The sequence below is a fragment of the Coregonus lavaretus genome, assembly GCF_964263955.1.
Source record: "Coregonus lavaretus genome assembly, chromosome: 36".
Classification (NCBI taxonomy): domain Eukaryota; kingdom Metazoa; phylum Chordata; class Actinopteri; order Salmoniformes; family Salmonidae; genus Coregonus; species Coregonus lavaretus.
In genome coordinates this window covers 906,983-920,273 of record NC_140023.1, presented here as the reverse complement: position 1 = coordinate 920,273, position 13,291 = coordinate 906,983, and the positions used below count along the sequence as shown (strand labels likewise).

At 42.8% G+C, this 13,291-nt stretch overlaps 1 protein-coding gene across 1 annotated transcript in view; it reads right to left on the bottom strand.

The window, feature by feature from the left end:
• Positions 1 to 13,291, bottom strand: part of LOC311110698 (disks large homolog 5-like) — a 79,697-nt gene that overhangs the window by 53,997 nt on the left and 12,409 nt on the right. Inside the window, exons 2-3 of the mRNA XM_084153240.1 lie at positions 5,590 to 5,658; positions 794 to 977 (exon numbers count right to left, since the gene is read on the bottom strand). Of these exons, the coding sequence (XP_084009366.1) occupies positions 794 to 977; positions 5,590 to 5,658 (253 nt within the window). The remainder of the gene's footprint in view (positions 1 to 793; positions 978 to 5,589; positions 5,659 to 13,291) is intronic.

Below are 13,291 nucleotides of genomic sequence, written 5' to 3'. Positions count from 1 at the left end.
TCTCTCTCTCTCTCTCTCTCTCTCTCTCTCTCTCTCTCTCTCTCTCTCTCTCTCTCTCTCTCTCTCTCTCTCCTCTCTCTCTCTCTCTCTCAACAACCTGTTACCCGGAACTCAAGAGGGCGTTCATAAACTCAACAGGATGGTTACTTTTCAATTTCTGTCAACAGTATTGATCCTAAAGCCAGATGATAGAGGGCAATAGACTTGATGGGACCTTAAATACACTCAGTCAGAGGCAGGGCTACTTTGCACCTTTCTAGAGACCACTCTTCATAGCAGTGTCTGCAGTGTGTTGACTAATATCATTGGATTGTAGCCCTTTTCCCTGAGAGCACGTCTACCTGTGAGAGATGAACTCACTATTGTGCATCCCTCTTGATTCTGTACATTGGCTTCAGGAAACAGAATGCTTCATAAAGATGTTTGTAAACATGAGCAATCATAAACCTACAGGTCATTGAACTCAAAGTAATGACGACACAGAGAGAAATTAACCAAATGTTACAGTGTCAATCATAGCAGACCGTGTGCTGTAGTTCAGGTGCTTAGGGATAACAACATGCCTGAATAGGCTACCTTGAATTGTATGATTAGCTAGAGTGGATTATATGTCTAAATCTTGTATTTTGACTACTTGTTACCTAGAGACATTCAGTTTAGGTTATCTACTCTACTTTTGTCTAGATGTTGTATTTGACCAATTGTTGGATGAATACATTGATTTACAGAACAAAGACTTTCCACACTGCTCTTCCCTCTCCTCAGTCATGTGGGGGGTGGGGGTTGTCTATACCTGCACTCATCGAAGGTGGTGCCAGGTGATGCCAGGGCCAGACGCTTGCGGAGCTCGTCCCTCTCGCGGGTCACATGGCGCAGCTGGAACAGGATGGTGTCCAGGTTGTCACCAGCTGGCCGGTTGTCGTTGAGGGCTAGGGGTGGGGACGAGGCTGAGCCGTTACCGGTACCGGGGGGTGAACCTGCAACAGTGAGTATGTCACCAGGGGCAAGAGCAGCTCACCACCACCGGAATACACAGGACAGAGAGGGGAGGGGTTGGGAGAGGATGAAATGGACGCTTACATCATAATATCAACCAACAAACACAGAAACACCTTAGGTTATAAATAAACATTTTATAAGCTCAGTCCTTCATATTGGAAGAGCACTAGTGTTCAGCAAGCGTTGATTGTATAACCTCTAACTTGAAGTGATTCTTGATCTGGTTCTCCTGTGTCTCATTCTGGGTAAAATAGGGTTTTTATATAGGCCTAACACAGCTGACATTTAACTTGAGTTAAACAAGTTCTTTACATAAACAAGAATTAGACTTGCAAGCATATTCAGTTGACATTAATGTATTATTCAGGTGAAGGCTGAGGTTAAGCACACAAATCCCAAATTAGGATTTTAGCTGACAAACAGGAAAGAGTAACCTCACTTGAACCCCATGCAAAATGGTGAACTTCTACTAGACAGGCCTAATACTGTATTATATGTTGGGTATGAGTCCAATGTTTCTCAAAAACCCAGTTACCACCACCAGTAGACTGGGCCAGTAAATGATGATTGAATGCAACACAGCAAGTCTGGACTATGACAAAACAAATCTAGTGGTTGAGGTCTTGTCCTAGACATTCTGAACCAATTCACTATCAAAGTACTGCTTTAGCACAGCGGTTGTCTGATATGAAATTCCTCTAATATTTTCCATTACAATCTCCACATTTTCCAAGAATAGCCTCAGATCTACAAGGCAACAATGCTGGTAATCTCAGACAGGAAAATGACAAGCAGCATATTGGAGATGGGATTTAGATCTGATAAAACATATTTCTGGTACTTTCTGTCTGTCTGGCTTATGCAGAGTCTCTGGGGCACTTTTATAGTGTTGAATTAAGTAATGTATTTGTGTAGTCATTCAAAAAGACAATTTAAAAAGGTAAATTGAAGTAGTAGAAAGTATAAGATGAATAGTCTATATTGAAATTAATCATTTCCCCTGTTCCCTTAGCTACGGTTATTACATTTGTTCCTTTGGTCCTTTTATTGACCTACAGATCAAGAGAAAAGCTCTTTCTTTCTATCCTAATACTTTAAAGGAATACGTCGGGATTTTGGCAATGACTACTTCCCAAGAGTCAGATAAGCTAGTGGATTCCATTTTTATGTCTCTGTGTCCAGTATGAAGGAAGTTAGAGGTAATTTCACAAGCCAACGCTAACTAGCATTAGCGCAATGACTGGAAGTCTATGGGTATCTACTAGCATGCTAAATATCCCTTTAAAACAGCTACCTTTCTTTGCGTCTCTTCCTTTTGACCACCTATAGGTGAAACACCTGGATCTCCTAAACATGACTAAGGTGTGATACAGGACGTGTTAAGTTAGCCTACCTAGTTACGGTGATCATATTACCACCACACCGGCAGTCACGAGTCATGACAGCAGTGAAATTCCACGTGACCGTTTAGTCACAGTAACTAGGCTTCTCCAAGCTCTGATGCTGCTGCTGGTCATTAGTAGCCTACCAAACTCGCTAACTGCCTGGTACTCAGCACTACTGTCCCGCTAATCACTCTGACATCAATGCAAATGTTTTCAAAAATCTAATCAAACACTTCATGAGAGCCCATGAGCTCATGTTGCACAAATTTCTATAGGCTATGCAATTGCGTGAGAAAACAGTTTTGATGGCCTCTATTAAAAATAGCTAATATCAGCTTTCTATAGGCTAGGCCTACTATATTTATTTATCAACTTTCCTAATATTAAGCACATTGCTTTGCTTTAAAACAGGAGTATAGCCTAACTGGCTGGCATGAAAATGAACCACAGGAAAAGTGTCCTCCATTTGCTATTTAAGTGCATAGATGACATGTATTTTTTTCCCCTGCCCCTGTTCCGACACAGGTGCATGATAATGGTCCATTCTAAATCAAAACTAATTCACACATATATTATTTAGTATATGTAAAGACCACATTAAATTAAGAATAGTCTGATGGGTGACAATATTAGCCTATCACTTGTGAATGATATATTATCACTTGTGAATGATGCCCAGCGTGTGCAGTAAGGCAAGAAACAGCGCATGCCTTTTCAAATCATAGTCGCACACCTCATGCAGCCTAGCCCATAGGCCTATATGTTTTGATAAGGTTTGTATCACAACTAAAGTGGCCAAATTTTAAGCACATTAATTCGCTTTACAACCGTTGTAGAGCCTAACTGGCATACATAGGCGGCGCGTGAGTTTCAAGTTTGGAGAAGATCATTTTCACCATAAAAATGCACCTTTATAATAAAGCATTACATTAATAATTCGCATTTGCGGTCACTTTTGAGAACAGTGTTTTCCCGCTAATTGCATTTTGGAACATTAGTGCTTATAGCCTACTGCCGTGTGCACATTGCTGCGCTTATAATGTGAAGAAATAGCCTAATCGTTTATGAAAATATTAAGCTAAAACGTTCTGATCTGTTGCATCAGCCTCATTGCTTTTCAAATGTTTGATGCTAGTGGTTGTATTAATTTAGGATCTATCGCATCCCACAACTGTCCCAGAGTATGTTTGGAATATTTATTTCTCACACAGAAGGAAAGGTTAACCAATAGAATAGGTCAACCTTTGTACTATGGGGGATAGTAGATTGACATAGGCTAGTGCTTTTGCTGTTCATTAGGCCTACTCATCTTGTTGGCTGATGAAAAGTAGGCGAAATGTGGACAGTTCTTCTAACATCTTCAATATGCACCTCAGAATTTAATAAGAGGGACGCGCGCAGTTGCGTCCCCGATGTGTCTGTCTTCACTTGTAGCCTACTTCTAGTTGAGATGCCTGTGAGAAGGAACCGATCACGTAACGGGTATTGGTTAATAAGAATTGAGATATCTGAGAGAGCCATGTGAGTGAGAGGGGATTCGGAGCACGGCAGTTGGGAGAAGGGAATTATAATTATTATATTCAGCCCAAGGGCACAACGCCAAAAAAAGGCATTGATCTTTTAGGGGGCATTACGGCCACACAAGGAGGTTGCCGGTGGGAAATTCGAGGCCTGTTGAGAATATTATGCTTGTCACATTCTGAATGAGAGACTGATGAAGTGTGTGCAGCCTGCACAAGAAACAAAGCTACAGTGGCTTGCGAAAGTATTCACCCCCCTTGGCATTTTTCCTTTTTTGTTGCCTTACAACCTGGAATTAAAATGGATTTTTTGGGGGGGGGGTTTGAATCATTTGATTTACACAACATGCCCCCCCCCCACCCAAAGTCAATACTTTGTAGAGCCACCTTTTGCAGCAATTACAGCTGCAAGTCTCTTGGGGTATGTCTCTATAAGCTTGGCACATCTAGCCACTGGCACAAGAAACATCAGAGCTCATACCTTTCATGCAACTTTTTTCAAATCATTAGTTGCATCATGCAGCCTTAGAATGTATTAAAAATCAAAACACATAGCCCAACGTTTGCATCACATCTAAAGTTGCATAAATAACCCTAAATTAAGCATATAAGAGGACATGTCTCTTTGTTAACCGCTCAACACAGAATAGCCGCATGTGAGCACTCCCTCGGAAATCATTTGGAGAAAATATCCTTTCTATTTTATTCAGCTTTGTTCAATTGTATTCTTCATACTACAAAATAATATGAAATAATGGCATGAAATTCTAAGCAAATCTTGTCTGCTAAATGAACTAGTGTAGCCCACAGCCATTTGGCATAGCCAGATCAGAGCCTAACATATGGACAACTCAGAGTATGCTATTCGGTTCTTCTGAAACAGACCACATTTTCTTCATATCATGTTTCTTTAGACCAGTCTAAAATAAATAATGGATTTATTGTTATGGTGTAGGCTATATTAAACAGATTTATTCGACTTTTTAAAATGTAGATGTTCCAAAGGTCTGCATCAGTGGCTTTTAGGCTATGCTTGGAAGCCAGGAGATCCTAAACGTGTTTATGTTCATTACCGGTCAATTACAATGAGACGGGCAGTTATTTGCTTGACAATCACCGGCTGACAAAATTTCAAGACCGCCACAGCCCTAAGCCTACTCCCCGCCTTTCACAGCAGACCCCTCTTTCTCTACCTCCTTTCACCCTCTCTTTCGCTCTTTTTTTTGTTCTCTTTCCCACTCATCCCAGAAAAGAAGCAGGCCTGGCAGGGAGGCCTACAGACAGACAGACCCATCTCTCTCTACCTCCCTCCCTCCATCCATCTCTTCCCAGAACAGAAGCAGGCCTGGCAGGGAGGCCGACAGACAGACAGACCCATCTCTCTCTACCTCCCTCCCTCCATCTCTTCCCAGAACAGAAACAGAAGGAGCGGGCCAGGCCAAGAGACAGACCGACAGGCAGGCAGGCAGAGCCAAGCAGGCTGGAACTCAGAGGATTATGTGTCATCCTTGGAACCAGGTTGGGCCCTTAAGGGTTTACGTAACACCCAGTGATGCGCTGAGTCATTTGAACCCCTGTCAAGCTCTGGCTGCAAAAGTGAGTAAGTGAGTGTGCATGTTAAGGAGGTAGCATGGTAAACTAAAAACACACACACAGAGAGAAAGTGTCCTAGGCCCCATACTTACCAACACTGCTTAGGGAGCTGCTACTCTCAGAGTCTGAGGGCATGGTGGAGAGAACACTGTACGTAGAGCCTGCAGAGACCGTGATGAGGGGGAGAAGAGACAACGTTAGTAATCAGTCAAAAAGGACACCATCCCGAAATAATAAGTGTTTTCCCTTGAAGTCATTCTTGAAACGATAGGTTAGGTTCGTCAATCAATGAATTAATACTGTAAATGTTAGCTACATAACCCAATACAAATAGGCATGAAATAAATGGACAAATAAATCTTTCCTCCTGTACATTTATGATTTGAACTAATCTTCATTCATGTCCCCTCTCCATGCACCTAGTATAATGCTTTTATGTATATTTCCTGTATGTCCCTGCTAGTCAAGCAGAGTGTCACGGTTAGAATGTGAAGTCAAGCAGCACATGGAGACGGCACTCAGGACAATGATGCCCTACTTGCATAGTGCTGCACACTGCTAAAGGTGTCTGCATGCTTCCCAGCCGAAACAGTTCGGGAGAGTTCATGCATATATTGAGACGACATTGTGATGTTTTTGTTCGTTTCGGACTTCGGTAAGCGTTTTTTCGGAAGTTCAGGCACACAACATTTTCTCGATGCAAGCCGAAGTTGGTAGCCGAAGTCTACGCCCCTTCGTCTGTGATTGGTTAACAGTAGGGATCCTTCAATAAAAGTCTGTTGTCATTCAACGAGAGACGACTCGTTTTCATGCACATTGTTTCATTGAAAAATACTGCACCAAACATCTTTGTTAGATTTAAAATTGAGCGACTAACGCTTCGAACACACCGACTGCGTCATTGCATTTTGGTACACCAGAAGTACATTCATTTCCAATGGAACGCTGAGTTTGCCTTGCATCATTGCGTTGCAGAGGCAGTTGCAGTGCGTTCTGTGTGGTGCATACGTTGGATTTATCGAACGTATGCGTCAAACTGTATGCATCAACAGGTTGACAGAAATGGTAGCAGAAGGTGAATTTTGAACTTTTGTTGCACACATATCTAGATGATGCTGCATCTACTACAAGACCATGGTGCTTGCCTACGGAGCTGTGAGGGGAACGGCACCTCCTTACCTTCAGGCTCTGATTAGACCCTACACCCAATCGAGGGCACTACGTTCATCCACCTCTGGCCTGCTAGCTCCCCTACCTCTACGGAAGCACAGTTCCCGCTAAGCCCAGTCAAAGCTATTCGCTGCTCTGGCACCCCAATGGTGGAACAAGCTCCCCCACGACGCCAGGACAGTGGAGTCACTGACCACCTTCCGGAGACACTTGATACCCTACCTCTTTAAGGAATACCTGGAATAGTATAAAAGTAATCCTTCTTCCCCCACCCCCCATAAAAAGAAAAAGGTGGTTGTCCCACTGGCTATCATAAGTTGAATGCACCAATTTGTAAGTCGCTCTGGATAAGAGCGTCTGCTAAATGATGTAAATGTAATGCTGCATACTATTTTGCGCAATGGCACAGTTGGCGTGTTCAAAGCGTAAGAGCTCCTTGGCAAAAAGTCAAAACTAATGACCGATTTCTTGAGTTATCTTAGATTCATTTTGACTATTTTGAGGAAGTGTATACTGGCTACGGCATCTCAAAATGGACAAACAGTACTATTACCGCTTTGTTCTTGTTTTTCAAGCAAAGGTCTTTTGTGTATGTGAGCACACTCGCTTGGTTCGCCTAGCTGAACTGAAGCATGTTGACGCCTTTAAGCCCAGGGAGATTCTTTGATATTTTAGTCATTTAGCAGACGCTCTTATCCAGAGTGATTTACAGGAGCAATTAGGGTTAAGTGCCTTGCTCAAGGGCACAGACAGATTTTTCACCTAGTCGGCTCAGGGATTCGAACCAGAGACCTTTCGGTTACTGGCCTAACGCTCTTAACCACTAGGCTACATTTTCATGTAGAGGAATCCATAGGGGGGGGGGGGGCTATAGAAGGTCATGCTGATGAACATCACGGCTCTAGCTGCAGCAACGCAACAGACTGACCGTCTTTTCTAAGGGGCCACGTAAACATGTCATGGGTTTAACCCTTTGCTGAGTGTAGAGTGAGTTCTCAGAACGTCGTCATTCTCAGTGTTCCACTTCAGGATTTTTACTTCAGTACAAAATGAATTAGCAGCCCTTGGTGTTGTCATCTTTAAGAATCAGTTAGGTTTGACATAGGACAAAATATCCACATAACGTTTAGTGCTCCTCTGAGTGTTAAGAAGCCAAACTGATATACAATAGCTGGTTATATATATAGCCTAATGGGTATATTGTGATCAACTGAGATGTGTCTCTGTCGAACTTCAAGCAGGCATAAGACTGCAATTAAAGGAGAAGTCATCTTTTTTTTTACAACCAAATCTCTATGTAAACGGCATGTAATAGAAGGGTCCAGACACCTTTGTGATTTCACGTTTTAAAGAAACTTACCCCAAACAGCAAATCACTTCCTCATCCTCATTGTGTAGTATGGGACCCTCAAAAAAACATTTACAAAAGGGCCAAAAACACCCCCAACATCCTTTAAGAAACGGCAAAGCTCTTAGTATAGTGACGCACGTCTTTAGATGTTGTACACATGAAATTGTGTCATTCAGAACTTTATCCGCAATGTTATATTCTCTTTTGCACGACATCTAAAAATATATAGGTCCATTATCTTCTCTACATTCTTTATATCTGGTTTAAGTTGTTTAAGTTAACAAAAGCGTTTTTCTACAATTTGGATTTAGGTGACCCGAAAAAAAAACTAAGGATTTCAATGGCAGAAAAACCTCAGAAAGGGAGTAATAACATCAAGAGGGCATCGATCAAATCCCATTATCCCAAATCTGCTGTGTCGGCATAAGCCCTTACAACACCAAGCCTGCAGAACAGACAAGGCCTAACCTCATTAGCTGGGGGTGGAGCGAGAGATTAGAAATGAAATGAAGGTAGAAGAGTCTGTTCTGACACTCCCTGAAGCCCTGTGCTCACTGCTCTCCACTGGGGAACATATTCAGAGGATTTCACATTGTTACAGCTGACATGAGAACCGCGCAGAGCCTAGTACACTTCTACCAGTCTGCTGCACACTGAAGCCAGGTGGTTCTTACACACTTTTAACTCATTTTCCCAGATACATTTAAAAGGTAGTAGGCTACACTTTTAAAAATGTTTATTGTGTCAGATCTGGAAGACTAAAGCTACTACTTTTTTATGTTACACTGGAACTCTTGCTGCTCAGCTAGGGGATAAGTCATCTTCTTACATGGAAGTCTAAGGCTTTTTTGCTAGACAAACGTTTTTACTAATACAAGAACAGGTCTGGGAGATGTGTGATTTGAACAGAACAGCCCCAGAACACAAAAATTAATTGATTCTAAGTAATCAGTCCCCTCTCGGACCAGCATGTCATGCCACATTGCGTAGACCAAATCACTTGTAATAATGTAATAATCATCATCACTGCTCACTACAGATTTTATATACTGGCGGCTTGCCTGTTAGATCCTGACTTTAATTCAAAGATAAAGACACAGTAAGTTAGAAGACACAGTATGGAAATTGAGAAAAAGTAGGCCTAGCCTATAGGCTAGAAATTTAGGAAATTGAGAAGACTGAATAGTGGCGACATAGTCTACACTGTAAGCCTCTCGAAGCAGGCCAATGAATGCAGTAGAATATTGAATGGTAGCAGGCCATCCAGTGTTGGAAGAGTCAGCAGCGATAGACCTCTTAAAACAGGCCCTTTATCATCAATAGCAATTAGACCTTAGCCTCATTCAGCTGGGCTGATCATTTGTGAACAAGCTGACCGCATCAATAAATAGTGCATGTATTAGAGATGTAAAATATCTAGTGGTCGGCACTTAGGCTGCAGACAGTCCAATTCTCTACCCTTCTATCCTGAAGTGTGCACTTGCCGTGAGGGGGCAGTGAGTAAGTGGACACTTTAGGAAGAAGTGTGGGGAATCAGAACGCAACCCAAAGTGTGCACTCGTTCACTTTCTCTCAACAACATCCAATGCTTTTTCACTGAAGGTGAGTGAGCAAAGCACACTTTAGGAAGACGTGTTGTGATCGTGAACACAGCCATGGAAAATCCAGCGTATTTAAACATCCAGTAGGATACAGTACTGTGAGACCTGAGCTAGACAGGGATACTAGAACAAAGGCCCATCTCCTCTCCCCGACTCCCTCCATGTCTCCCACTCATCACTCCTCTCCCCCCAGGGCCAAGAGTTTTTGCTCCATACGACCAGATTATCTTTCCATGAAGTGGAGGAATACTAAATTCTGCAATGTGGCAAAAATAAGAAAAGGGTAGAATAGGAAGATTGGCGAGGAACGACAGAGCGTGTTCCCCTCATCCTTATCAGAGTCCGGTGCCGCTGTCAACTGTGACTAAATAATGTATGAAGCCATCCAGATAATTCTCATTTAGAAATGCACCAACTACCCCAAAATCTTAGTATGTGTATATGTGATTACCTGAGGAATTGGATTCTACTATTTCGAACACTTTCTATCTTAAGATCTCGACAACCCAGAAACTAATGATCTGATGCAAGGCATTCTCTTCCTGAGGACGAGAGAAGAAGAACAAAAGTTCAAGGGAAGGAAGGTTATTATTGTTACATTACCAAAACAATACTCCATCTGATATTCTGTATTATAAACTGGGTGGTTCGAGCCCTTACTGCTGCACCCCCTCGGGCCTTATTGCTTAATTAACCACCATCAGCTCCACTCACTTTGTGTCTGAATTCAGGAACAGACTGTCTGTGTGAGTGTGGGTCTGTGAGATAGAGAAAGCCACTGCTGTTTGGCTGGGCCTGGAAGGACTATTTCAGGGGGCCTGTCTCTCACAAGAAGGCCATGCATGGCAATGGGTCACATGACCAGAAGAGTCTGCAGGGTCGTGGTCAGTACAAGGAAAACGGGATGGTACATCCTGAACTTGGCCAATACCAACAGAGTTTCAAACAAATCTGAGACCTCAGAAGGACTGAAATTCAAACTAAACACATTTTTGTAAATAAAACAGCTGATCATCACAGAGCAGTCGTGTACTGAATATCAGTGGAATGTAGCCTAACAGCTTTAGAATAAAACATCATCCTAAATGACAAACTGAAGTGGTGTGGTTGTTCGCCTAGTCCCACTTCGTTCATTATTCAAATATCTGAAAAGACTAACGTGGAGGAACCTCTATATACAGTGCTGTCGGAAAGTATTCAGACCCCTTGACTTTTTCCACTTTGTTACGTTACAGCCTTATTCTAAAATTGATTAAATAGTTTTTTCCCCCTCATCAATCTACACACAACACCGCATAATGACAAAGCAAAAACAGGTTTAGACATTTTTGCTAATTTATAAAAATGTACATAAGTATTCTGACCCTTTACTCAGTACTGTGTTGAAGCACCTTTGGCAGCGATCACAGCATTGAGTCTTCTTGGGTATGACGCTACAATCTTGGCACACCTGTATTTGGGGAGTTTCTCCCATTCTTCTCTGCAGATTCTCTCAAGATCTATCAGGTTGGATGGGGAGCGTCGCTGCACAGCTATTTTCAGGTCTCTCCAGAGATGTTCGATAGGGTTCAAGTCTGGGCTCCGGCTGGGCCACTCAAGGACATTCAGAGACTTGTCCCAAAGCCACTACTGCGTTGTCTTGGCTGTGTGCTCAGGGTTGTTGGAAGGTGAACCTTAACCCAGTCTGCGGTCCTGAATGCTTTGGAGCAGGTTTTCGTCAAGGATCTCTCTGTACTTTGCTCCGTTCATCTTTGCCTCGATCATGACTAGTCTCCCAGTCCCTGCCGCTGAAAAACATCCCCACAGCATGATGCTGCCACCACCATGCTTCACCGTAAGGATGGTTCCAGGTTTCCTCCAGACGTGACGCTTGGCATTCAGGCCAAAGAGTTCAATCTTGGTTTCATCAGACCAGAGAATCTTGTTTCTCATGGTCTGAGAGTCTTTAGGTGCCTTTTGGCAAACTCCAAGCGGGCTGTCATGTGCCTTTTACTGAGGAGTGGCTTCCATCTGGCCACTCTACCATAAAGGCTTGATTGGTGGAGTGCTGCAGAGATGGTTGTCCTTCTGGAAGGTTCTCCCATCTCCACAGAGGAACTCTGGAGCTCTATCAGAGTGACCATCGGGTTCTTGGTCACCTCCCTGACCAAGGCCCCTCTCCCCCGATTGCTCAGTTTGGCCGGGCGGCCAGCTCCAGGAAGAGTCTTGGTGGTTCCAAACTTATTCTATGTAAGAATGATGGAGGCCTACTGTGTTCTTGGGGATCTTCAATGCTGCAGAAATTTTTTGGTACCCTTCCCCTGATCTGTGCCTCGACACAATCCTGTCTCGGAGCTCTATGGACAATTCCTTAGACATGGCTAGGTTTTTGCTCTGACATGCACTATCAACTGTGGGACCTTATATAGACAGGTGTTTGCCTTTCCAAATAATGTCTAATCAATTGAAGTTACCACAGGTGGACTCCAATCAATTAGTAGAAACATCTCAAGGATGATCAATGACCTGAGCTCAATTCCGAGTATCATAGCAAAGGGTCTGAATACTTACGTAAATAACGTAGTTTATTTTAAATAAATGTGCAAACATTTCTAAAAACCTGTTTTCGCTTTGTCATTATGGGGTATTGTGTGTCGATTGCACATTTTTATTTATATAATCCATTTTAGAATAAGGCTGTTACGTAACAAAATATGGAAAAAGTCAAGGGGTCTGAATACTTTCCGAAGGCACTGTAACTTACCAGAGGTTTACAACAACACAGTGCCATGATCAATATCTAGCTTATACCTATCCAGTCATTTCAGATCTTTTGAGCACTGAAGGAGTCGAGGTTGGCTAAAGTTAGCCTGGTTCTAGATCTCTCAAGTGCTGTATTGCCAACTCTTATGGTCGCTGGCATTTAGCATAAAAATGACCAAGTATAGATTTACATTTCTAGATCTGGGACTTGGCTGGGGTAAAGAGTCTGAATATTGAGACGCAATGAGATGAGCTGCGCTCTGATTCTCTAGCAGAAAGATAGGCACTTGGCCTTCACCCCAGACAATAAGCTCCATCAGAAATGCTGAACAGCAACAGTCTAGCTTGTCCAGTAATGCCCCTACTTGCATTACAGCGAACACACAGCCTATTATCAGTCGAGCTAGTGGTGCTTTAACCCTGAAGAATACTAGAAGTCAGTGTAAGTGAGAAAAGTACTTTCTGAGCAGCAAGCTGGTGCCATGGGTTGACGTCCACTGTTAATGTTGAGAAAAAAAAACTATGCTAGCAGCTCATAAAATCTCTATAGCAGAAGTGCATTGCTCGGGTCCTCTGGGGCCGCAGTCCTGCTGATTACGTCACCCTTGGCTTTTGACAAGGGACTCATTTCTCCAATCTGCAAAAATATCCTTTGTGTACAATGAAAAACACCAAATAATGCATGCAGAGCAGAATTAGGCCAATACCCGCTAATTATCAAAATCCAGAAAAGAGCCGTTAAATTCTACAACCACCTAAAAGGAAGCGATTCCCAAACCTTCCATAACAAAGCCATCACCTACAGAGAGATGAACTTGGAGAAGAGTCCCCTAAGTAAGCTGGTCCTGGGGCTCTGTTCACAAACACAAACAGACCCCACAGAGCCCCAGGACAACAACAACAACAACACAATTAGACCCAACCAAATCA